The sequence below is a fragment of the Rhinichthys klamathensis genome, unplaced genomic scaffold (genome assembly GCF_029890125.1).
Source record: "Rhinichthys klamathensis goyatoka isolate OS25496 unplaced genomic scaffold, OSU_Roscu_1.1 h1tg000065l_1, whole genome shotgun sequence".
Taxonomy (NCBI): Eukaryota; Metazoa; Chordata; class Actinopteri; order Cypriniformes; family Leuciscidae; genus Rhinichthys; species Rhinichthys klamathensis.
The window spans coordinates 1,524,908-1,545,768 of NW_026606608.1; the positions used below are offsets into that span (position 1 = coordinate 1,524,908).

Here is a 20,861-nt window from a genome sequence, read left to right on the forward strand (position 1 = left end):
TGAGCTCATATTAATTAAGAGACTATAAATCAGTTTTTTTTGTCCTGTCTTTTCTTTGTTTCATCACTTTTGTGTCTCATGCACATAATTTGATTAAATGTCAGTTTATAACTAAGATGGTATTACACTTTGAAACATGATTGTTGCAAAGTGAATTACACTTGAAAATTGAAGCGTTGAGTTATGCTCATAAGTTTACACACCCCTTGCAGAATATGCATTAAGAGTGTAAACCTTTTGAATTGGATGATGGGGCTAAGTACTTATTTTGTCTTCGGGGCAAACATCTTGTGAAGGGCAATGCTAAATGAAAAAATATGATCTTCAAACGAAATAAGAAAAATGTACCCGCCTTTGCTCAGCTCTTAATTCATTGTGCTGCCATCTTGAACATCAGTGACTGTTTTCACCTTTTTTAATAGAGTCCCTGAATTGTCCTTAGAGTGAAAAGATGGATCTCAAAATCACATAGTCACTGTCGAAAAGGTTTAAATATGCAGAAGATGCTAGAAAAGCAAAGAATGTGCAAGACCTGGAGGATTTTTCTGAAGAACAACTTGCAGTTCAAGGTCACAAAACATAAAAACAGTCGTCGGTCATCCAGGTATTAAGATTCAAAGGTATGTAAACCTTTGAACTGGTTCATTTGTGTAAATTCACTTATTATTTTGTCTTGTGGAATATATGTAAACACGTGTATAACAGCTTATTCTGAAAAGTACTAAAAATATCATGCTTGTTTTTCAATATTACTAGCATTCTGCATATTCTGCAAGGGGTATGCAGACTTGTGAGCAGGCACGCATTACAAACACATAGTAGACTATCCTGGTGCCAGAATGTTTTCTACCACAGGAATAATTAGTAAATTATTATTTTAATGGGGAAACATGAATCTGAGCCCCAGTCCAGCCCTGATGATTCTCCTCTTCTAGAGCCAGAAAGAACATACTCTAATAATAAAACTAATTCAAGTAAAGTCCTTAAGGCAGTCGAATGCTCAAAAGTTGTTGCTGTTTCTGTAAAACCGGTTGATCTCATATCTGATGTTAATGCATTTATGTTTTTTTGTGTTGGAGATTTGATTTAAATTAAAATTTTACTAATTATTCCTGTGGTAGAAAGCATTGTGGTACCATAAGCCCATCTAATTTAGTCCAATGGCGGCATCCGGACCGGTGAACCGATAGAACCGTTAGACAGCGTTACCGTCTTTCCGCGTGGCAAAGTCATTTAATTCCATTTAAGCTTTTATCTGACTCCATTTTATATCGGACTCCATTTTATAAAGACCTCAAATTTAGTTTGGATTTCCAATTTGTTATTGGTCAATATATAATAGTTTAGCAATACATTTGCTTGTTCTATTTAACTCTTTACTTTATATTTTACTCATTCGTTAGGAAGCTATGTCGCTCAGAGAGTCTCGCGCCGGCCATTTACACGGATCTCACGATCACAAACACGCCAGTCTGATAGATAACCAGAAGTTATAGCTAAAGCAGTTCAACAAGGCCGCATAGTTAGTCAGGAATCTAGAATCCCACCAGATGTAGTATAGTTTTTGTACACGCTCCATCTACTCTGGGATCTAGTGTGTCCTTAACCCTGGACGAAGATTTGCGGAAACATAAGACTTCACTTAATCTACTTGAGAAAATAATTTCAGAGTAATTCAGAATAAAATAAAATGTAATAATTTATTATGTCAGGTTAATGTATCATGCCAATTTCATAATCAGCTGAAATTGATAATCAATACAATAACCCTAAATGCTCAGAGATAAAGAGTAAAAGATGTAGGCTAAACCCGACATTTAGAGAAGTACACAATGCTGGAGTCTTGGAGGTCCTTCAACATTATGGGCTGATCTGAGGTACAGAATCGCCCTGAGCCTCCTGTTGCATTTCTTTATATAGACAGAAACTTCTTTCACATGGAAACATTTGCTAACAATGGGGATTTGCATTCAGACTTTACACCTCTTGGGAGCAGGACACACCCTCCTCTGTAAGCCAAATATCCCTAAACTCTTAAGAACTTTATTACCTTATGGCTTACTTCTTTGGCAATGAGACATTTGTACCAGTCGCACTGAGACATTTCAAGTGATACCAAACATGTATAATACTGTATGATAATTATTCACATTAAACCATATATATTTTTGGGTGAAAATCAGGTGATCTCAGCGTGAGAGAGACGACATGGGGGAGGTGATTGACTCGGGATGCTAGTTTCTCAAGAGAGAGTCAAATGTTAATTTCGAGAAAGGTCTTCTCGGGGAGTGGTCGTTCCTCAACCACACTGCCCAGCATTTCCTAATTTCTCAGTTCTTACACCAAGATAGACTACACTGAAGGGCCGTGGGTTTTCTCCTGCCCCAGCGCCCTGTGCTCTTAATGAAGAATGCAAATATCATTTTATTGTAAACAGACACTCCGAGAATCAAATGCTTTGCGCATTGTTTTCCGATTATGGATTCCTCAACAGAGCGAGGTTTCTGAGGGAGAGAAAAAACATATTATTTTTCTTCTTGTATTATTGTATAGTATGGTGTAATGTTTTGGTAAATTGTTATGATATTCACAAAGATAGAGAGATTAAAATTGGTTGGTTTCTGGTTGTTGCTTTTACCACATTATGCCACATTTAGATTGTGCTTTCTTATGGAAAGTGTAATAATAAGACTAAGCGCTATGGTAATGTGCTCTGATGTATTAATGATCAAATGTGCATGACCAACAAATAAAATACTATTAATAACTGAATCATGATTTTTATCGAACGGTAAACTTGCATATGGCTCACCCATGCTACAGTCCTGAGAACGGTTGACCTCAGCTGGCCAAGCACAGGACTGTCCCGTTCTGATCATGTGTTTCTGTGCCAGAGCTTCCCTCGTCTTTCACATCCTAACTGTTACTATTGTGTACTTCAGATTTGGTCGTGGATGCACAGCGTTCCAGTTGCACTATCCATTTCATAATATGCTGTACTTTATTTCATACCATTTTGAAGATACATATTTTAGAGGCTTTTGAGTAATCATATCACTGAATACTAGGGGTGTCACAATATATCGCAATACATAAATGCAACAATATGTATCGTAGATAGTGACAATGTTGTATTTTTTATAGTAAAAATGATTTAGTGTCAGTAAACTACTTCATATAGTTTATATTCAATACATTATTGAATATAATGTATAATACTGCAATGGGGAATATTTGTGTCCTGATAATGCCAAATGTCTGATGTTACCAGTAAAAAGTGTCCGACTTTATTTTAAATATATCTAGTTAGTGACAGTGCAAGCATATTCATCTAAAATAATTCTGTGTTTTCAGCTTCAGAATCATGAATATTGTTATTCTGGTGTCTCTATTGTCCTGTGCTTTGGGTTTCAGCACCAATACCCTAGCATTTACACACACATAATGTAAAACCAAATTTAGCATTTTAATCAACAGTACATTTTTTGTTAACCTTTTATCCTATGTCTTGGAGTAATTTTGCAGTAATATGTTATCGTGAGTTCAGTATCGTGATATGTATTGAATGACATGAGGGCATCGTTACACTGCTACTGAATACTGAATTATGTCACCATGGTGTTTGTTTTCAGGTGCGTGTGCGTACAGATGTGCAAGAGTTGAGGCAGTGGCAGAGAGAACTGCGGGAAGAGAACTGTGACATCAACAAAACGGTTCAAGACTTCTGGACACGCCAGGAGAACAGAGGTGAACAACACACTCATCATGCTCTCTCTGACAAGCCTTAAAGGAGAACTCCGGGCAATTTTTAAGTTAATCTTGATCGTTACACCTTTGTGAGTACTGTCTATAGAAAAAAAAACTAACCGGATCGGTGCTTGCAACACGGAGCTGTTTCCGCAAATGCCCAGAGCTCCCACTCAGCTAAAACGGCAGTTATGGGGGCATAAACAAAAAGAGTGTCTTTGTACCTCTTAACAGACACAAAATGCAATTAAAATGTCTGTCCAACATGAACAGGGGCCTTACGTGTGAACAAGATGCGTTTAGCAACTTAGCCATTGTTTAAATTCACCTAAATAGTGTTTTAGACAGCAAGCTGTAGTCTCGCGCTGAAGTCCCGTGGGAACTCAGTTGTAGCCGGAAAAGGTAAACAGTGTCCAAAAACTGCTTTATTTCAAAAACATTGTTTAACAAATTAATAAAAGAGGCACAGTGTTATATTGCAGGTGGAAGACGTGGGTAATAAATGGTTAATCCATGTTGCAACACGAACTGGAGGTAAGCAACAGTAATTTGTAGCTAGTTTGAACTACAGAACTTAAAGATCTCCCTCTTCGTTTTTATTTTTGCTGCAGATGAAATGGTTAAACTTCTGTTATCGCGCAGGCGCAGTGAGGGAAAAAACACTGAGTTTAGGGCAATCGGTTCGTAGCTTTGCTTTAACTGTGCGATATAGTCACGAGGAGCGACCAGAAATTCATCCGGCCATCCGATTGCCTGTCGGGAGAGGTTAATCGCCTCTCGTTTCTCCCTGTACACTGCACGAACACTGCACGACAAACCACGCACGACAAAGCTGAAAATTGGTCAGACCGAAAAAGAGTTCGGCTCAAAATCAGACGAAAATCGCACAGTGTATGCCCACCTTTACACAACTACATTACATCACGCAAACACACAGGAGAACAGAGGTGAAAACACACACTCGTCATGCTCTCTCTGACATGCCTTACATTGACACATTACATCACACAAACACACATTTCACACAGACTGGGAAGGCCAAATGTGTTGGGATTTGAGGAAAAGGAGGGAACTGACCAATCTGAAGTATTTGTTGATATCTGAAGTATACCACATTAAAAGCTGAGAGAGAGAGAGTAGAGTTACGTTTAGCAGCGTCATAACAAGCTTCATGCTTTATCACGGCTTTTATGAATGACAATAACTAATTTCTGAACACAGCTCTGTTCTTGTAACTTTTCTAATGTGAGCTGTAATGAACACTGAAATGCAGTGTACTGTATTACTGAACCCCAGAAGCGCCACACCAGGGCCACGACGAGGCCAGTGGTGCTACAGAGGATGCTCATAGACAGCACTTTAATAGAGTTAATTAACAGTTAATAGAGCTGGAATCTCTCCCTGTGTGGAGACCAAGTGCTGTACTTGTGTGTGTGTCTTGAATGGCATCACAGTACTCATATATTGTGTGTATTCTTGCACCCTTAGCTGAGTAGCTCTGGTGATTGTGGCTCGAGAGCGAGACTGAAGTCAGGAGGACAGTCTGTGTTTCCATCACTGTTAACATATCTCCATCTACTGTGGCCTCAACTTCTGCAGTCGCAATATCTGTAACACAATCATACACACATAAATACATTATCTGGATTTAGGGACCTAAGAATCTATATTGTATGCCTGTTTTTTGGGGTTTCATTTATTTTTTTGAATTAATTTCTTATTCTTAAATTAATATTTTTTATATTTGGATTATTGAAATAAATAATATGTGATTACAATCATTATTGAGAATTTATGTGGCATTATTGCAAAAACAAGACCTCAAAAAGACCAGAAAATAACCGGATCCCTGTGGCCCTCTGCTGGATGTATACAGTCTTTACACTTTATTTTCTGAAACTGTATTTTCTACAGATTTTCCTCTAACCAGCAGATGGCAGAATTCTGCCGCTCACACGTCGATCAATATCCAGAAACAACTCGTATTTCATTTTGATAATCACAAGTGGGTTTTTTTTCCATAAAAATGTAATATTTCATATGCAAGCTAATGGTGTAGTTGAGGAATTTAATAAGTAGTTAATAAGTAACAAAAGTACTTCTCATCTATATGTTTATTGTGTCTTGGGGATGTGAAGTAAATGGAAAAAAATAAAAAGATTTATCATTTGTATTATTAAAAATTGACATTTTTTATACAATTCCTCTATACACGTTTACACCAAGAATGTAAACTGGAAATGAGGAGAATTTAAAGATGCACAGATTTATGCTGCGATATAAACAATAACAAAATGTGTATATATTCTATGGGTGATTCTCACGAAACCATTAAAACACCACGGCACTAATGATTTTAAATATTAAACATGTTATTTAGTAATATAAAAAAGCATCACAATAAAGACAATACTGATCTCTACCTTGCACAATGTGTAATTTCAACATGGGAACAATTTTATTTTCTATTTTACTGTATTTTCTGCGAAAATTATCATTACCGTAATGCGTCCAACTTAACTGAATGTATGTTATGATGTAATTTAAACAAATTAAAATTAAAATAAATCTGAAAAAAAAAATGGATGTTCTACTAGATTATTTCAGATGACAGAAAAAATAATTTACTGAATATTCATGTATATTTAATAATGTAAAAAACTAGGAAAATTATGTGTCCATGACTGCGGTTCTCATCCTCCGTAACATTTTTTGAGGACTGTTAAAACGCACATTCAGAATTTAAATAAAGTTTGATTTTGAATAAAGAAGCACATGGGCCAGTTCCTTCAAGATGGCTACTAGGTAAGAAGATCTCTTTATATTTCTCCAATTAAATGTAAAATATTCACTTGTCAGAATGTGTACACGACATATTGATTATCATTACCGAAACAAGTAGTTTTCTATGTTTAGAAAATTGTTAGATTTACAATTTTTTATAAAATTGTACTTCATTAATGTCTAATTATATGCACTGAGTAAAAGATTAGCAAAGTCATCATGGATTCTCTATTGTTAGCAAAACATAGCAAGGCACCTCATCCTCCGAAACACCATTCTCATATACTGCAACCATTTAAGGCCAGTTGCGGTAAAGAGAACTTCTGTTTCGGAAATGAGAATTTAATCATTGTGTACTACTTTTAAATATACCTTATGGATTTAATATGAATTTAAATATTTTTTCTAACTGTTGATATTTTGCTTCATGATTTGTTTCATTGTAGGCAGTCAGCAAGTGAGAAAAAAAAAGTTTTAGCCATGTTGACAAAGTTCAGGGAAAAATTATACAGCAACCACTGCTCGAGGAGTACAGAAGGAAGGATAGAGAGAGGTTAGGTTTGGAGATGTTGCAGGTGTAATCAGCAATAAACACTCTACAGGGCTAGGAAATGTACATGAGCGTACACCCCCACACACACACACACACAGCCTTTTATCCACTACTATAACAGGGCTATATAAATAAATAAATCTGCAGCAGTACGTCATTCATATTAATAAAACACTTAAAAAAACTTCAATATTTTTAATTAATAATTGTGTAATAATATTGTAATAATTATAGTTGATAGTGATCCTGTTCCTGAAAACGTCTCAGGTTACGTATGTAACCCTGGTTCCCTGAGAGGGAACGAGACGCTGCGTTTGAGACGCGGTGGGAACGCTCTGCGTGATTGCGTCATGAAGCACGTGTAAAATCAGTCCAATGGAAGCCCGATACGTCATGGGTGACGTCATAGACCAGGAAACTATAAATCACCCTTGAAAACAGACCGCGACAGCTTCTGAAAAAGTCTGAAGCAAGTCGATCAGGGCATGCAGGAAGTATGGCAGGCAAACGCAGCGTCTCGTTCCCTCTCAGGGAACCAGGGTTACATACGTAACCTGAGACGTTCCCTTTCAAGGGAACTTCGAGCTGCGTTTGAGACGCGGTGGGAACCCCATACCCACTACGCCATAGTGACAAATGCCCGTTCTGTGTGAAGTCCTTGCGCACACTAAGAAGCAAGCAACCTCGCCCCAGGAGTGGAGAGGTCAAGGTCATAAAACCTGACAAATGTATGTGGAGAGGACCAACCTGCCGCATTACAAATGTCAAGAAGGGAAACACCCGAAATTAAGGCCGTAGAGGCCGCCATACTCCTTGTAGAATGGGCCCGTACAGCCATAGGTGAAGGCTGACCGGCCGCTTCATAAGCCAATGATATAGCCTCAACTATCCATTTGCTCATAACCTGTTTAGATGCAGGGCACCCTCTTCTGAGTGACCCAAAACATACAAATAACTGCTCTGACTTACGCCACAGGGCAGCTCTGTGAACGTAGGCATCCAATGCCCAAACTGGACATAACAGGTTCAGTTGTTCCTGATCTGGGGTATTAAAAGGTGGAGGATAAAAGGCCTGCAACACTATTGGGCCCCTAACATTAACTGGGACCTTAGGAATATAACCCGGTCTAGGGTAAGAAATGCTTTCACCATACCAGGTGCAAATTCCAGACATGACGGAGCAACCGACAGGGCATGCAAATCTCCAATTATCTTGATAGATGAAATAGCAAGGAGAAATAAAGCTTTCAAAGTGAGGAATTTTTCTGAAACCTCTTCAATAGGCTCGAAGGGAGCCAGAGCCAGACCCTCAAGTACAATGGCTAAATCCCAAGCCGGTGCTCTAGAGTGCAGTGCAGGTCTCAACCTCAATGTACCACGGAGAAAACGAGTAATCAGAGGATCTCTCCCAAAAGAAGTACCCCCCAGAGGGGTATGATAGGCCGAAATAGCCGCCACATAAACTTTTAAGGTGGAAGGAGATAATCCAGCAGAGAAACGGTCTTGCAGAAAATCGAGAACTGAACCAACAGGGCAGTTAACAGGATCTAACTGACGCTCACCACACCAGGTGGAGAATAATTTCCATTTCAGTGCATACAGTCTTCTCGTGGAAGGAGCTCTGGAATGGAGAATGTCTCAACGACCTCAGTCGAGAGACTGGATTCTATGAGCCTGGCCCCCTCAGAGGCCAGGCCCACAGTTTCCACAACTCCGGTCGAGGGTGAAATATCGTGCCCCCTGCCTGGGACAGCAGGTCCCTCCTGAACGGAATCTCCAAGGGAGAGCCGTCCAGAAGAGACAAAGTCCGAGAACCAAACTCGAGTCGGCCAGTATGGGGCTACTAGTAGCAGATGAGCCCCTTCCCGGCGAATCCTCTCCAGAACCTCCGGGAGCATAGATATCGGGGGAAATGCGTACAGGTGCAGCCTCGGCCACACCTGCACCATCGCATCCAGTCCGAGAAGAGCTGGCTGCGTGAGGGGGAACCATATAGAGCAATGCGTTGTACAAACGATGTGAAAGGTCGACTTGACTTTAGTTAGACCAAAGTTCTCCCTAAGAAGCTCCACCACCTCGGGGTGAAGTCTCCAATCCCCTGGGCCTCAGCCCCTGCCTCAACAGGATATCTGCTCTGATATACGAGACCATCAGTGTGTTGTCCGCCATTCGCCGAGCAACCACTCATGATCGCCCCCACTTGTGAGGGAAGCATCCGTCGATAGCAATATGCGTCGACAAGAAGCCCCCAACACTGGGCCTGGGCGAGGAACCAAGGTTCTTCCACATGACCGAAGCACGAAGGCATAGCCGCGTGACCTTGATCATGCGAAAACGTATTTCCCCTCGGAGAAAACCCCTTGGTCCTGAGCCACCACTGCAGGGGTCTCATGAACAGAAGGCCAAAAGTAATACGTTGGACGCAACTGCCATGAGACCCACCCGTCTGAAACTGTTTCACAGTGAGTGACTGGCCTAGATATACCCCATTACGGCTGTAAGAATTGCTACACCTAGAAAAGTGGTCCTCAGAGCACACTCTTCTTGGCGTTGAGAGGCAACTCCAACATCCTTAATGAGACAGAACGACACCTCGATGCCGAACTGCCATAAACTCAGATTGAGCTAGGAACAACCAATCATTGATGTAGTATAATACGTGAATGCCCTGGAGTCTCAGAAGAGCCAGAGCTGCATCCACGCATACTGTAAAGGTGTGGGGTAATAAACCTAGGCCGAATGGAAGAACCCGATAATGGTATGCTTCGCCCCCGAAAGCAAACCTCGGGAACCTCCCTCATCCTCTTTCGGAAACAATGAAGTAATGGCTGTCTGCTGGGAGGAAAAACCCCTTCTACAGCTCCTTTTGCAGAAGTGACAGTACTTCCTGCTCCATAACCAAAGCCTGCTCGGGGTCCACCAATGAGAGGAGGACCCCTAGAAATCTGGGCGAACGAGAACCGAACTGAATTCTGAAACCCTTTTCTATAGTGTGCAGGACCCACTGAGAAATATGTGGCAGTAGTTTCCACGCTGCCAGAAATTTACTAGGGGAACCAGTCTCTCAAGACTGGCCTCTGGATTTGTTTGAACAGTCACTACGGCGCCCTGAAGCGGCAAACCGGCAGGGAACAACCGAACTGACCATTCTACGACCCTCCTCAGAGGATCGTATGGGGATGCTGACACCTCGGTGCCCTGAACGGCGAACCGGCAGGGAACAACCGAACTGGCAGCGCTGCAACCCTCCTCAAAGAGTTGCACCCCAGAGGAAAAACGATTTCTCAAAACCATCCCTTGGTTGAACAGTCACTACGGTGCCCTGAAGCGGCGAACCGGCAGGGAACAACCGAACTGACCGCTCTACGATCCTCCTCGGAGGATCGTATGGGGACGCTGACACCTCGGTGCCCTGAACGGCGAACCGGCAGGGAACAACCGAACTGGCAGCGCTGCGACCCTCCTCAGAGAGTCGCACCCCAGAGGTCGCCGAGGAGAAACGATTTCTCAAAACCGTCCCTGCCCCGGAGGAGCCCTCAGAAGCCTGATAGCCTCGTTTTCTTGCGACAGGACTTCTTGTCTAAGCTTTATTAGAGATGATGACAGTCCTCAGATCTTGCCTACCTCTAACTAGCTTAGTTCCTACGACCCTCCTCGGAGGATCGTTGAAAAAAGCAGGCACTTCGGCGCCCTGAAACGGCGAACCGGCAGGGAAACCGAACTGACTGCTCTTCTTTTTTCTTATTTGAAGGCTCGTTTGGGGATACTGACACCTTGGTGCCCTGAAACGGCGAACCGGCAGGGAAACCGAACTGGCAGTACTGCGACCCTCCTCAGAGAGTCGCACCCCAAAGGGTGCTGAGGAGAAACGATTTCTCAAAACCGTCCCTACCCCAGAGGGGACCACCCTTAGAAGCCAGATCGCCTCGGCGTCAGGGCTTCTCCTTTGTCAAAGCTATTTTAGAGATAAAACAGTCCTCAGATCTTGCATGTCTCTAACTGGCTAGACTGCGACCGCCACCCAGGTACCCCTCAATTGCGGAGGAGCCCGAATGGCGACGCTCTGTTTTGCACTTTGTGCTGAGAGGAGCATAATAGTTCTCAGGAACATTAGATTGGTGAGGAAGAAACCTCTGGAACGCCGCTGAATGGTTTATTTCTTAGTTTTCTTGAAAGCGGAGCGTCCAGAAGAACAGACATAATTATATCTTTATTTTCCTTTATCTTTATATCAGAAAAACTTATATATATATATACATATATATCACTCTGCGGCCACCAGCAGGAAACAACCGAACTGGCAGCGCTGCGACCCTCCTCAGAGAGTCGCCCCTCACATTCATCCATGTCCTTATATACTCTACCCACCAGCGCTGCCTAATAAAAATGTATTCATTATTAAGATGGCTGGTGGGTAACGTCGGGGTTAATAACGATAACGCCGACTCGGGAGAGAGAAAGCTCGCAAGCGTCTCTTTAACCCGAGGCAATGTCATACTATGATACTTAATACCCAAACATTACTATAGTCAGACATCTGGGGATTAAACACATAAAATACAAACCGGTTTATTCCACGATCTCGACACCTCAGTGTGGAGATAGGGAAAAACCACAGTCCGACGAGGAGGCTGAGATACAGAGTTTTCCTGTTTTAAGATACAGTTAATCTAACAAACTCTTCTTTATTTTCAATCTCATAATGTTCAGCTGGCCAGTAAATATTTAACTGGCAACAGCACTAGATAAACCCTCCTTTTTTTCTTTAAAAAAGCTCCTCTTTATTCAACAGAGTTATGAGCTGGAAAATGTATTCATTGAAAACTCAAACATCTGCCTTTTTATAAAGATTTGTATTTGTTTTCTTTCTTTTTAAACAAAACACTAACGATACCAATTCCTCGGAACTGGAAATCGCAGCACACTAGATCTGGCATGTGAAAGCTGAGAAAGGGCGGAGCCCGTCCCAACCCCCGCTGTCAGATCCGTTTTCGAACCCCGAAATACGAGCCGTCTCCGAGCCTCGGCAACAGAGAGACCGCTCGGGGAACGCGAACCGAACCGTCCTCCTCGAAGAACGCCCGGCGAGAGCGGAGCGTCCTCACGGACAGCTTCTCGCAATGCACAGTCAGATCCCTCGAGAAATGACTGTTGCATGCTCCACTCCCAAACAGCAACAAAAAGCTGATGTGTGTCCCCACCCGTGATGTAACGAGGGCAGGGAACAACACAACGTCTATAATATTGCTTTGCTCGCCATAATGATAGATAGTGATATATATATTGGGCTTGACAAACAACAATAAATAGACAAGGACAGAATCACAGAGAGCGCTTGCTGAAGACTACAGAAGCTGTCGCGGTCTGTTTTCAAGGGTGATTTATAGTTTCCTGGTCTATGACGTCACCCATGACGTATCGGGCTTCCATTGGACTGATTTTACACGTGCTTCATGACGCAATCACGCAGAGCGTTCCCACCGCGTCTCAAACGCAGCTCGAAGTTCCCTTGAAAGGGAACTTCTGTTAGATCTACCTGAAAAACTTGAAGCACTCTTTATTTCAGTTGTATCTTTATTCTATTGTATTTATTTGTGCTTCTGTTCACTGTAAAACCCAACAAGTTAAGCTAACTCATTTCATTTGAGGAAACCGATTGCCTCAATTCAATTTAAGTTTATAAAAACAATAGTTATGAGTACTCCGAACTTATTTTAATCGAGTCCACTAAAACAATGATATTTCTTAATACACAATTAAACTTTACACTGCATTTAAATACTTTATATAGCTGAAACTTCACTATATTGAGTAAAAACAGTGAAATGACAAACTTTAAATGAACTCAGAGCACTTGCAGTTACTGGTAGCTCACAATATTACACATAAAGTAAAATACAATAGGTTAAGCTAACTCATTTCATTTGAGGAAACCGATTGCCTCAATTCAAAGTTGATGAAAACAATAGTTATGAGTACTCTGAAATTATTTCAGTTGAGTTCACTAAAAGTAGATATACATTGCAGTCAAGAATTAAGTGATTAATTTAGTGATTATTGAGCATTAGTGATGAACACCTGCTGTTAACAAGCAGAATCACAGAAGGAAAGAGAAACACAAGAACTACAACTGTCTTCAGACACAGTCTTAGAGGAAATCAAATGAAGATAAAAGACGACATTACATCTCTGAAGATCTCAGCAGAGGAGGATTAAACAACTCCACAAACAGCATCACCTGCTTCACTTATTACTGACCAGATTGACTTTATTTCTGTCAGACATCTACATAAGTTGCAATTGAGAATGAACAGAGGCTTAGATGATGATGATGATGTATTGTTTCATTTAAAGACTCCATGATAGTGGTCAGTGTTTGGTTTAGTTGGGCTCTTGACCCTTGACTTTATAACACCAGATTTTCTCTGGCTGCTGAAACTGAGTGTTTATAAAACACATTTGTTATAGCACAAAAGCCAAAAGAAAATATGATCATGTGTTGATGGTTGTGTTTTGATGATGAAAATCATCAATTAGTGACTTGATTCCCTGATCTTTTCATAGCCTAATATCTGAATAAACAGGTGATGTATTACTTGTATTATACATTATAATAGAACTGTGATTCTACTGTAAGGTCCATTGTTATGACAATCAGATTTCAATAATCATGGTATCATGCTGACTTACACATACATCAAGAATCATCATATGATTCTCAACAATGGTGACCATTAGAAGAATAATTCATGCTGGGAGCCATGGATAAGTTTTGTATATTGCTAGTATTCAGCATGCATTGCAGCATGAGTCATTTTTTTAATGGTCACCATTGTTGAGATTCATATGCGGATTCTTGATGTCTGTGTGAGTCTTGGTAATTCAATACATTTTCTGTGAAACTTTTTCTGCGCAAACTGTTTGTAAAGTCTTGCATAATATCTGATGGTCACAACAGTCTCACTTACTTGTAGAATCACAGTTTTGAATAAAACAAATGTAATGTTGCCCTTTTAATCAGAGATTAGTCTCTGAATGAGATCAGTGAATCACGTCACTAAATGATGATTGTCATCATGAATCTTTAACAATCAACACCCATTCATACTTTCCCTTGACTTTTGTGCCATATTTGTTTTATAAACACTGTTACAGAAGCCAAAGACAAACTTGTATGCAAAAGTCAAGGGACAAGAGCACAACTAAAGCAAACGCTGATCTCCATCATGGTGACCTTAAACGAAACTCAAATCCTCAACTTCTAAACCTCTGTTATTTCTAATAAGAACTTCTGTAGACGAATGGCAGTAATAAAGTCAAACTGGTTAATAACAAGTGAAGCTGGTAATGCTGTTTGTGGAGTTGTTTAATCCTCCTCTGTTTAGATCTTCAGAGGTTTAACATCTTGTATCTTCAGTTGATTTCATCTAAGGCTGTGGCTGAAAGTCAGTTGTAGTTCTTGTTTTTATCTTTTCTTCGGTGATTCTGCTTGTTAACAGCAGGTGTTCATCACTAATGCTCAATCATCACTTAATTATACAATTATTATTCAATTATCATTCTGGTATCTAGAAATGTTCTATGACTCATTGAGTTTGAGTTCTGTTTCAGTCATTCAAGTTTCAGTAATATTTGAGTGCAGTGAACTCAATTCTATTTAGTACATATCAGGGATGGAAATTAGCACCCGCCACCAGCCAAATGCGGGTGATTTTGTGTTGTGGCGGGTAAACTCGCTTCACCTACCGGCCACCGTGGCGGGTAAATAAAAATAGCATACTGTTTCACCCGGACGGCGGACACTTTTAGAGGAGGCACACCTTCAAACAAAAATGTGGCGTTACATCGCAGGCGTAGAGGTCTGCAGAGAAAACATCATGGTGCGTTCACACCAGACGAGAATAGAGCGTCTGGCGCGAGTGATTTCATTGTTAAGTCAATGCAAAGACGTGTTACGCGCGTAAAAAATTCCTGCGGCGCGAATGAGGTGTAGAGCGCGCCGTGGTAGAAGCGAATACGCCTCATTCGCGCGGCAAGTTCGAGCGTCTGACGCGTTCCGCGCGCATGATTTTATTGAGTGCTTTTGTGCATTCACGCGTTTGACGCGAATTCGCGTCTGCGCCCGAGTTGAAAAATCTGAACTTTGGCGTCAATTCGCGCCGCGTTAACCAATCAGGAGCCTAGCTGCTGTCACGTGGTGAAGTATCTGGATGCTTCAATAAATTATTTTGTACTAAATGCCTGATGTGGCTCTAATGCACAACAAAGCAAATATTTTATCACATAAAACTTGATTTCAATATATGAGACATATTCATTTTGTATTGAATGCTATTTATTCCATTTCATATCTAGATTATATTAAATATTATTCTAATGTAAAGGCAACCAACATACTATAGCTCATACATCCGTGTCTGGAGAGTGTTGTGTGAGAGAGAAAAAAATCACAGGACAGGTTAATTACTTTTGCAGGCTGGCTCAAATTATCATCAAAACAAAAATAAATGACAGATTAGGTGGATGAGGCCGAGGGTGAGAGAAAGAGAAAATGTCAGTATTTCATTGAGACTTGAGATTAAATAAACTGCTTAAGTATTCTTGTAGTATTAATTTTCACATGCAGTTACACATTGTCGGTTAAAAACAAGAAAGTGGCTGGTAAAAACATTGAGTGGCTGGTAGATTTTGAAATCCACCAGCCACAGTGGCCGGTGGACAAAAAAGTTAATTTCCATCCCTGGTACATATTACTGTTAGGTTTTACAGTGCACATGGCACAATTACATTTGTGCAATGATTTTGCATTTCTTTTTCTCCTTATCCTAAGAATTAGACTTTATCCAATTAGCCTACCAAATCAAAATGAGTTATTGTAAATGCCAAGCTCATGTAATGTAGTGGATGCTTGTATTTGTATTTAAGAACAGCTATACTATTCCCTCTACATTCGTTAAAAAGAAAGATTCAGTAAAAACTAACTTTTTATGTTGTAAATACTTTCTCATCTTCTTTTTTGGCAATATTTTCCTCTCATTCATCTCCTAATCATCTAATTCTGTGCAGCCAGGTGTATACATTGACAAATGCTGCAACAGTAGGCATTTACCTAGTTATGAAGAGGTTGAAGAATGAAGAGGTTTTTCCCTCTCTGAAACACTTTGACAAATATTAAAGTTACAAGTTATTGTTTTACGAATATTAAAGTTATTTATTTTTGTATTTTTTTGTTAATTTGTTGTTGTTGCTAATGTTATGTATTGAAGCACTACAAAATAAAACAGATTTGAAATTGAATCCATGATTTTGCATATATTATACATTTTTCTACATTAAATCTAGACATAGTAAACTTATTATCATTACCGAAATAATCAACCTCATTTCCAAAACCTATGTTTCATTACCGCAACAGATGATCATTAAATGTTAATTTAATTAATATAAAATTTGTTGTTTGCTTTTAAATGCGTGTACAGTATCTACACATTATGTTCTTTCAGGTTTGTCACATCATTTTGAAAATGTGTCAGGTTTCATTAAAATATATATAAAAAAAGGTTGTAAATTGTGGAAGGTGTTGCGGTAATGAGAGAAATTAAACAAAAAATTTAAATAATGCTAATTTAAAAATAAATATTATTACAGATTTTTAAGTAACTGTGCATGACTGTTAATAATCCATTTTTAAAAATGTGAACATTTATTTTATTTTCTAACAGTGTTGATGTTTTCAGACTGTTGCGGTAATTAGATTTTTTGGGACTTGTTTTGGAAATTATGCTCAAAAAGGTCTTAAATTGTAAGTAAATATTTTTAAATTAATGTTCACAAATTCTCCAGACTTTGTTTTTAATGTCTGAATTTTTTTTTGTTAATTCAAGCATTTTTTTATTTTCATGTTTGAAATTTTTAAAACCAACCTTTCGTGAGAATCACCCCTATAGACATCGCCGCCATGATATATATTGTCATATCGCCCAGCCCTACTGTTATTTTCATTCAAGCTGGTATTAAATGTTATAAGCATTGCCCTTTCTTTACGTTTTCTTTCCACATGTTCATCAGTTTGAAGTTGTGCCAGACACATCAGTAATTGTTGCTTTGCAAAATTTGCAGTCTTGCAAATAAATTCTCTATGATTTTCATAAGCAAAACAAATGATCGCTGACTTTGAAGACATCTTCCTAGACATGCATTGTGATTGAGTGTGTGACGTGTGTGTGTTTTGTCCACTAGGATAAGAGATAACATTGGTGTGGGGCTGGAATATAACTGCTTGCAGACAGGGAGACATGCCTTGAGTTCTTGTTAATTTGTTAATCTTAATCTGATGTTGTTCTTTATTTTTTATCTTGTGGTAAAGGGGACAGCTATGTTTGTGTGTACAGCTTCCTAGTAAGAATTCACGTAAATCAGCGAGCTAATTTTAAGAATCAGTTGATCCGAGCAACCCGTTCTCACGAAATGCGTCTCTATAGCACATTGTATTTATTGTGCAATTTATACAGGAAAATGGGTTTTACGTTCTTGAGTAGGATTAGTGGTGTGGGGTACCATTACACACAATGGGTCTCATTCATGAAACACGAGCAGAACGAATTTTTGTGTAAATCGTGTGTAAAGTGGTTCTGGCGTAAATGTTCGGATTCATTAAAATGTTCGTATTTTCCGAATGTTAGTTGGTACACAAGAAATCTACACCTGCTCCCAGCCACGCGTAAATAGTGCGCTTAACACCCGAACGTTTTGCTCATTAATAACTAAGGCTGCATTTTAATTCCCCTTAATCGGGTACATATTTGCACAGCATTTTGAAAAAATATTCTATATAGTAATTACATACGGTTTTTCTTATTATGAGAGCCAGTAATTGCATCTGCGATGGTGGTCCTTCTCCAGTTTGAATACTATTTTTCCGAAGTGAACTAATTCGTTTTTTGCTCTCAAGCTTAATGTTGAACCATTTTCTTCTCACTTCTTGGAATGTTCGATTAACAGATGAAACTCCATTAACTGCATCTAATATGCTGCCAAGCTTCCTTTTTTTTTAGGACCCGATACGCCACTATGTACGCTTGAGAATAAAATGTGGCGTTTTGAATGAACTTCTGATAATAAAACTTCAATTTCTGCATCTGAGAATTTTTTTTTTCATTCGCATTCATGTCATAATATGATGCCCATATATAGTTGTTAGTCGGATTTAATGGGCGGGATTTATGGTAATTGAGAATGAACGCATCCCATTTACGACTGATTGGAATTCATTAACACACACACACATTTCACTATCACATCTGACGTTTACGAAGTATTTGTGAATCAGGAGAAGAGTTTTCGGGAAGGTCTCTTTACGCGCAAATCACTCGCATATTTACTCGTATATTTACGAATGTTTCATGAATGAGACCCATTTAGTGTGTATCATATGCACATAAAAACTAATTTTCACGTATAAATTGCACAATAAATACAAAGCGTGCTATAGAGACGCATTTCATGAGAATCAGTTGATCCGAGGGCAGCGGCAGGTCACCGTAGTGGAAAAGTGCTTACACTCCCAGGTTAAACGGTTCAAGAGAACCTTACACAGCATCATCAGGGCTTTGCCACTCACAGATACCTCAGACTCACACGTTTGCCTATAATTGTAGTGCACTCGAATCCACTGGTTCTGCTCTGTTCTAATGTTTGCTAGGAGGCAGAGTTGTTCATGTTGAAGATGAAGGATCATAGCATTGTAGTGGGTGATCAGGTCTTGTTAGCCAACAGAGGTGAGCCTGGGTGGAGGAAAGTGGCCAAAAGTGGGTGGATTTCTAAGTAGAAAAGTATAGCTTATTATTATTACAGGGCCACACGCAATCTGCAGACTTTTTTTGTGATTTCTGTGCTGAAGTTTTTGGAAAAATATGCAGAATTATGCGGAATGGTTTTAATAATTTTATATATATATATATATATACAATAAAATATATTATTGTTTATATTACCTTTTTTTTAGCATTTTTGGAAAAATCTGGAATTATTTTAAATTTGTTAAAAAGATCTTTGAATATTTTGCAATGTTTTCATTTCTAATACTCTCTTAACTTTTATTTGAGGTTCACAATACAAATGCAAATAGAACTTTTATTTTGACGAGTTTCTGAGTGTATCTGACGATGAAATGCTGGAGATGAGAGCGTACTTGAGTATGTATAGTACACAAACCTACGGCGCTCATTTTCCCTTTCTGTTCTTATGGCGAGCGGATTTGAGATGCTCCAGTGGTGTCTGTCACCTCAGGTAATCAACAAAGTGTTGCCAGTCTTTACAAAACATAACTCCCCTATTCTCATAAAAAACGTTCGCAAATTATTTTGCTCTGTCCTGTGCTGTGATTTTTGCAGACAAGTGACGTTTCCTTAATTCCTCCGCGTTCAGTTTTATTTAAGACATTTTAAACATTCACTTTCTCATAAAAAAAAGAAACATCAATTAGCGCAGCCTACTACCCCTCACAATCGCGCACGCGCAAGTTGTACTTGTCAATGATGGTCGGGCACTACTACTACGCGGAGGTTTCTGCGGGTGCGTATTCCTTGTGGGCCTGCTTATCGGTGTAAAACATCAATTATGTTCTTCTGTTTAAAACATGAGGTTTTTTTAGCTAAAGAATCACTCTCGTCCTTTTTGCGGTAATTTTAGGGTTTTGCTGGGTATAACACTGGGTATAAAATATCCAAAATATGCCATTTTTTCCACAATAAAATGATGTTAACAAGCATATAGTTTACGTCACGTGACTATACTTTTGAGACTGATTATTTTAAGGCTCACGGATTGGTCCCATTTACGCCACTGTAAGTGAAATACAAAGTTCTGTCATGAAACTCTACATGGCGCAGGCTGATCGGTCCTCAACTCAATTTGTTAGCAATCACATTGTTATCTACATAGTGCAGCTGATGGCATCAAATGAGCTTGTTGCTCTACAGTCAAATACTTGGCATGGTTTGCTGTTGGCAGTCTGCAACCCTCCCTCTTCCCCAGCTCCACCTGTATAGATCTGCTACAGGGTTATTTCATGTATGTTACATGTGCAGCAGCAGCAGAATGTCTTACATGCTCACGGCAATGTCTGTGAGGGTATTAGCAGTAGCAAGTCTCTCTAGCAGTGTAGCAGATCTATTAAGCCAAGCCCGAATACATTAACATTGCCATATCCATTACCATACCAATCTCTCAGAGAGTTGTCATGACAGAAATAAAGTTTGTCCACAATCCACATGACTTGTCTACAATCATCGCGTAGTAATCCATAGATCATACCGTTTCATTCATAAATTAGTTTATTGACAGCAAACTGATAACCAGGCTTGTGCAACATTCAGAATTGGCCTCCATTCAATTCATGAATTGGAATTTGAATTTAATTGACTCCACACCACAGGAAGTTGAATTTTAATTTGAATGAAAGGAAGTAGAAATTCCACACAGTCCCACAACAGAAAGTGTTGAATGTTCAACTGTGTTGAATCTCACACACTCAGTGTTAGGAAGGTTACTTTGGAAATGTAATTGCTTACTGTTATAAGTTACCCATTATAAATGTGATTTGGATTACTTTATTTGGATTACTTTATCAATGTAAACGATTAGTAACTAATCGAATTACACATTTTACCTCAGTAATACAATTAAATACAATTACATTCATTTTGTAATTTAATAACATAATTTCATTACCAGTAACTAGTCACTCCTCAACCCTGCATACATTTTGTTCTAATAT

The 20,861-nt window shown here is 39.4% G+C and overlaps 1 protein-coding gene across 1 annotated transcript in view; it reads left to right on the forward strand.

Annotated features, from left to right (window-relative positions):
* The window catches only part of iqck (IQ motif containing K), an 84,117-nt gene that overhangs the window by 40,967 nt on the left and 22,289 nt on the right, over positions 1–20,861 (forward strand). Inside the window, exon 7 of the mRNA XM_056249948.1 lies at positions 3,633–3,747. Coding sequence (XP_056105923.1) covers positions 3,633–3,747 — 115 coding nt within the window. The remainder of the gene's footprint in view (positions 1–3,632; positions 3,748–20,861) is intronic.